The sequence below is a fragment of the Crocuta crocuta genome, unplaced genomic scaffold, assembly GCF_008692635.1.
Source record: "Crocuta crocuta isolate KB4526 unplaced genomic scaffold, BGI_CrCroc_1.0 scaffold1714, whole genome shotgun sequence".
Classification (NCBI taxonomy): Eukaryota; Metazoa; Chordata; class Mammalia; order Carnivora; family Hyaenidae; genus Crocuta; species Crocuta crocuta.
In genome coordinates this window covers 96083-102820 of record NW_027529579.1, presented here as the reverse complement: position 1 = coordinate 102820, position 6738 = coordinate 96083, and the positions used below count along the sequence as shown (strand labels likewise).

At 36.8% G+C, this 6738-nt stretch overlaps 1 protein-coding gene across 1 annotated transcript in view; it reads right to left on the bottom strand.

Moving 5' to 3' along the window:
• The window catches only part of LOC144229586 (dystrophin-like), a gene marked incomplete at its 5' end in the record, with an annotated part of 111510 nt that overhangs the window by 16955 nt on the left and 87817 nt on the right, over positions 1-6738 (bottom strand). The window contains 2 exon segments of the mRNA XM_077761689.1: positions 4355-4462; positions 4607-4708. Of these exon segments, the coding sequence (XP_077617815.1) occupies positions 4355-4462; positions 4607-4708 (210 nt within the window).

The window sequence follows — 6738 nt, the reverse complement described above, 5'->3', positions numbered from 1 at the left end:
ATCAGCAGGGGAATTTTACCTCAAATTCTAGACCAGCTGTCAGGTTTTGTTAATTGGCTTAAACTATCAAACAGTAAGACTTGTACAAAACATATTTTCACTTTGTTCACAAGTAAGGTGACATAATTTGAATTTTAATCATATTGGAAAATTATTGAGCATTTTCATGGTCTTGAGGCTAGTAAAGTCTTTTATTCACAAAAATGTCAACAGAGTAGCACTTGATTGTTAGAAATGATGGTTGTCAATCACAGTTCTTTTTATGTCAAGGAATCAAAAGATATGAGGAGTTCTGAAAAAGCTTAAAAGGGATGGACCTGAGTCTGGATGTCTTGGTGCTCAGTTTGACTCTGCTACTAATGCTCTATGATAGCCTATGGATGCCACATGGTTCCCTGCCCTCCGCTCTCTGGGCCTCAATATTCTCTTCTGAAATAATCTTGTCTAGTTCTTCCCCTTCATACCCAATGCTACTTAGTTCAGTTCTACTAACCAGCCTCCTTACTACCAAAGAGTATTCTAAAAACACAAATATGAATTTTATCAAGTTCTCAATGGCTCCCCATCAGCTGTGGAAAAAAATTACAAATACATCACTGACATTTTTGTATTCTTTTGATACAAATACAGTTCACTGTTCTGAAATCTGTCGTTAGTGATGAAATCACTCCAGAAAGCATATATTTTTTGAGGAGTGAATTCTTATTTATAACAAGCTAGCCTGTAATGACAAGCAATATATTTGTCAATCAATTTTAAACTAAAAGCCCAAGGATTAGTAACTAAGGAGCAAAAATGCATGATACAAATCAATATTTAGTAAAATGGTATAAATTTAATTGGGGAAACATATTTAAGGTTAGCTTTAAACAAATGATTTAATTATGTCATACAATATAAATATAGATATAAATAGATTCATTTAGGTAAAATTATAAGATGTTATTTACAACAGATCTTTGTTTTATATTAAAGTTAACACTGAGCTAGCATTTAAGAGAAGTGCTTTATCAAAACAAGAAGATATTCTAACTATGGATTATTTTATTTGAAAAATTAAGCTCTTGATATTACAATGTGCTCTCCTTTACAGCCAAATAATAAAGTTCACAGTGGAAGAGAAGCTTTAGAGATCTTTTCTAATCCTCTAAGTTGCCACTCACACTGAAATATCTCACTGAAGCCCTCTGTGATGTTCTTTTATTGCAAAAGTTGCCTCATTTCTCAAAACACACAGGCACTTATAATTCATGCTGTTGGTTTGCTTTAACGTTGTGTCTAGTTTCCCAAATGGAGGTATAAGCCCCTTATGTGAGGATAATCATATCATATCCTTCTCCTTCTCAAAGCATTTAATTTAGACTATTACTTTAGAACCAAAGACTGTTTAGAACTTCACAGGACATTCCTATGTACTTCTCAGTGTTACCCTTTTCAACTGAAGTCTTATTCTAGGTATGCCATATCTTTTTCAAAATTACAATTTTTTTGAAAAGCATAGTTGCAAATCTGCCTGCATCTTATGGAATTAATGTTCATATTCCTCCAAGAGTCATGAAATGAGGGCTGAAGCCTCCACTGTGTTAGTATTAGGAGCCTGGGCTTTGAGGAGGTAACTGGGTTTAGATGAGGAGAAAAGAGTAGAGCACCATGATGGATCAGTGCCCTTGGAAGAAGAGGAGGAGACAAGAGATCTTCCTCTAATTCTGCTATGTGAGGATACAGCTAGAAGTGGCTGTCTAAAAGCCAGTAAAATGGACCTCACCAGGAACAAAATCTGCTGGCACCATGATCTCATATTTCGGGGCTTTCAGAAGTGGGGGAAATAAATGTCTGCTGTGTAAGCCATCCAGTTCATGGTATCTTGTTATAGAAGTCTGAGATGCCTAAGACAGGAATTGGTACCAAGAAGCAGGGTATGACTATAACAAATACCTAAAAATGCATATACAGCTTTGGAACTGAGTAGTGGGTAGAGGCTGAGAGATCTCCAAGGTGCAGGTTAGAAAAACTGGAGATTGCCATGAAAGGACTCCTAAAGCCAATTCTGGTGAGGCTCAGAGAAAGAGACCTGGAAAGTGTCCTGTTTTTAGAGAATACAAAAATTAAAATGGACAAAATATTAGTATAAATATGGATGGCAAAAGTCATTCTGATGAGGTCTCAGATGAAAATGAGGATTATATTATTGGCAACTGGAGGGAGGATGATGTGGTTATAAAGAGGCAATGAACCTGGGTGAATTGTGTTCAAGTTCCAGCATTTTGCAGAAGGTAGAGCTTGTGAGTGATGAAAGTGAATATTTAGCTGAGGAGATATCTAAGTAAAGTGGCAAAATTTCTCTTGCTCATGGGAAAATGGGGGAAGAGAGAAATGAACTAAACAATAGTCACTTGGCATAAAGGCACTAGAATTTAAAGATGTGGCCAATCCTTGGCCTATCCATATTGCAAAAAATGAGAAAATATGTTCGGAAGAGAACATTAAGGGTAAGGCTGACTGACCACGTGCTAAGATTAGTGTGGGTGGGAACCAGAGACCTAGTGAGTCGTCTCAACAGAAATCAGGAATGGAGATGGGATTATACCAACAGAAACACTGCCCGCTGAGACCAAAGGAAACAGAGAAAAATGGACAGAATGAAGGAAGGCTGTCCAACATGTGCTATTCCTCAAGAAAAGGGAGGGATGATGTAGGTGATTCCGAGATGTAAGAGGTACCACTCCCACCCCAGGCCCAGAGAGCAGGGCTAGTGCCTCCTGGGTTTCAAAGAGTGGGGCTACCTCTTCAGTCTGTGGGGCAGGAAGCCCCTCTCCAGTAGGGCAGGAGTAGAGCCACTGCAGAGAGGCCTGTGGGTAGGGCTGCTGCAGAGGGCCACCCGGGTGGTGCCCTGTGGAATTGAAGAGACAAGGCTAACTTGTGGAGCCCTGGCAGTGATGCTGCTTCTCCAGTGGTCTTGGAGGGCAGTGCATCAGTCCAAAGAGGATCATTCTTGAGGCTTAAGATCGAATGGAATGTTCCTTGCTATGCTATGTTTTAGATCTATTTGGAACCTGTCGCTCCTTCCTTCTTTCTCTTTTCTCCTTTTTGGAAGGGGAATGTCCATCCTATGTCTGATGCACGAACATATTTTGGAAGCACATGACTTGCCTGGTTTCATAGTGTCACGGCTGGATAGGAAGTCTACCTTTGGATGAATGGCACCTGGAGTCTTACCACATCTTTTTTAGATGATTAAGAAACCTTGGACTTTATACTCTAGAGCTGATTCTGGAACCATTTAAGACTTATGGAGCNCTCTGACCCTCCCCTGCTCACGCTGTCTCTCTCTCTCTCCTAGAAATAAACAAAAAAATATTAAAAAAAAAAAAAGATGTTGAACTCTACTCACACACATACATAAAATGTGATGGTATTAAGAGGTGGGGCCTTTGAGAGGTTACTGGGTTTACATGAGATCATGAGGGTGGAGACCTCACATTAGGGTTCAAGCCCTTATAGGAGGAGGAAATAGGTGAAGGTTGGTCAAAAGGTACAAACTTTCAGTGATAAAATAAGTGAGTATGGGGAATGTAATGTGCAGCATGGTGACAACAGTTAAAAATAACATAATGTGTATCTGAGAGTTGCTAAGAGAATAGATCTTTACAGTTCTCATCACAAGAAAGTCAATGTAACTGTGTAGGTGGTGGATGTTAACTAATCATGGTGATCATTTTGTAATACATACAAACACTGAATCATTATGCTGTACATCTGAAAGTAATATAATGTGATACATCTATTACATTTATATTTTAAATATTAATTTAAAAACACAGGAGATGGGCTAGATGGCCGATGGGTATTAAGGAGAGCACTTGTGATGAGCACAGGGTGTTGTATGTAGTGATGAATCACTGAATTCTACCGTTGAAACCACTACTGCACTATAGGTTAACTAAAATTTAAATTGAAAAAAAACACCAAAAATTTCCTATCTTTTCTACCATGGGAACACAAGATAAGAAGGTGCAGTCTGAAAATCAGGAAAGGGTCTTCATCAAAAACTAGATCTTCTGGTACAGTGATCTTGGACTTCCCAACTTCCATAAGTGTGAGGAATAAATGTTTGTTGTTTAAGTCACCCAGTCTATGGTTATTCTGTTATACCAGCCCAAGCTGTTTAAGATAATACAGCTGTCGCTATTTTAAAGAAAATTTACAATATGACATAAATGAATAGACTACAATGTAAGCCAGAACAATGAGCATTTGGTTTAAGATTGCAAAGAAAAAAAAAGAGATCGGATAATGGTGTTACTGTCAATTGTTGGGTTTTAGAAAAAAGTTTTGAAAGCTAAAAAATACATACAGCCAGTTTCTGAAGACTTGATAACATTTCACTTTGATCCTTAAAGCCAGTTGTGTGAATCTTGTTCAATGCATCTTCTTTTTCTAAAAGCCATGCACTAAAAAGGCACTGAAAGAAATAAAATAATTCCAAAAAAGAACATTAATAATTACCGATCATTACTTATCACATAATTACATCATCCTAAGTTTTCTTTTACCCCTTTAACATCTACCATATCTTTCACTGATACAATTTCCCCACATGACTCACCTGTTCTTCAGTAAAACGCTGCCATTTCAGGAGGATGTCTTGTAAAAGAACCCAGCGATCTTCTGTCCATCTACAGATGTTTGCCCATCGATCTCCCAGTACCTGGGGAACAAACAACCCATCACCACATCAGCAAACAATTGGTAACTGAATTTCATTTAAAATTGCATGAATCTGGAAGCTCAGTCTGTTAAGCATCCAACTCTTGATTTCAACTCAGGATCTGATGGTTTGTAAGATAGAGTCCCATATCATTGGGCTCTACACTGACAGCATGGAGCCTGTTTGTGATTCTCGCTCTCTCCCTCTTTCTCATTGTCCGCCTCAACTTGTAAGTGCCCCGCTGCTTCCTCTCTCAAAATAAATAAATATTCAAAAATAAAAATAAAATGAAATTGCATGAATGATTCATAAAAGCAATCATGAGTCTCCTATGTATACTAGGAGTTGTAAAGGACACCCTTCATGATTTGCTTATAATTACGTAAGTAGTATGCCTTTCATTTGTCTTGAGATTATTTCACTCACTCTTTGATCTTACAGTGAAAAGTAAAGATACTTATAAGAAGTCTGAGGCGGTTATCATACCACTATTTGAAATGTCTCTGTGGTAAATTAAACAGAGCTAAGACATAAATATAGAATTAAAGAGGATTTTGCATGGATAATACACAAAATGGGTATCTTTCTTAGATCTGAAAATATATCCCAAAGAATAAAAGTCTGACTACTAAATAGAATACCTAAAGACTCTTCTGGGAAGTAATCCTGTGTAATTAGAATTGCTTAATGTCTTAATTGTAAAAGAAAATTTCAATTTAAATTACATCCACATGTGGACTTTAAAAATTATCTAGATTATTATTACAAACTATTTAAAATCCCTCTGTCTCTAAAGTATTCAAGAGAGAAAACTGTAATATTCCCTGTGTAGTAACTGCCATCTCCATAGCATGTTACTAATACTTATAGACACACACTATTTTAATACGTCACGTAAACCAACTACCAATGGTATGTATGTATATATTTTTGTACATATGTATATATTTGCTGGCTGCTGGAGACAAACATCTTTATTAAAGATACTACCAAAATTTTGACAAACATTTCACAAGAGATTTGCAAACAGTGCTTCCAACAGGCAGCGCTTTGAAAAGTCAATACAATAAGACAACACAACTTGAATCGACATTAGTTCAAAATCCTTGCATTTTTGACCACATTACTTATGTTCCCACATGATAAAACAAATGATAGTTTAAGTCAACATTAAAAGATAANTACATTTCATGCTTTTAATAGTTTCTTTGTATATCTCTCTTCAAAAAATGCTTTGTAGCACTATATAAGTAGGTTACCTACATGTTTAATTCTATACCTTTGACCGAAACTATAGATCTGTTTCATTTTCATAACACTGATTTTGTCCAACATTAATAAAGCTCCCAAACTGTTGAAATGGAAATGCTTTTGTCTTCCACAAGAGAAGTAACAATTGACAGAAAAAAGAAACCCGTATGGTAACGCTCATCAGTTGCTTACCTGAGGGTTTGACCTACTGAGATTAGTAGCATTTTTTTCCTCCATGCACACTCACATGCACATCACCTCTGCCCAAATGTAGCCTGAGCATGTACTTTCAGACACCGGTAGGCCACAGTATGCTTCCCATTGCTCTAACCAAGCGGGAAGCAATGTAGCTAATGATTAACCACACCATGTACAGAACTAGCGAACACCTTAAGACAACCATTCCAATGGGGGGTTAACTTGAAGGGTGGATTTACTGTTCTAAATCAAATCAGCCTGTATGTACGTGTGTGTGTGTGTGTGTGTGCGCGCGCATATCTGTACGCATACAAATGCTCATATATCTTTCTATTCCTTAATGCTCCAAAATAATGTTTTAACTTTTTTGTATTTTGTGTGAATTTCTAAATATACTTCCATTTTAAGGCAAAGAATTTGCATTAAGAAATATCAGGAAATAGGCTTATGTTTATCTAAAACTTTTTCACCTTGTACATTACTGGTTTTCTTTTAAACATACCACCTAAATAATCATTTCTAATGATAAACACAAGATTTTAAGGAAAAAAAAAACTCATGTGAAGTACTGACACTGTATG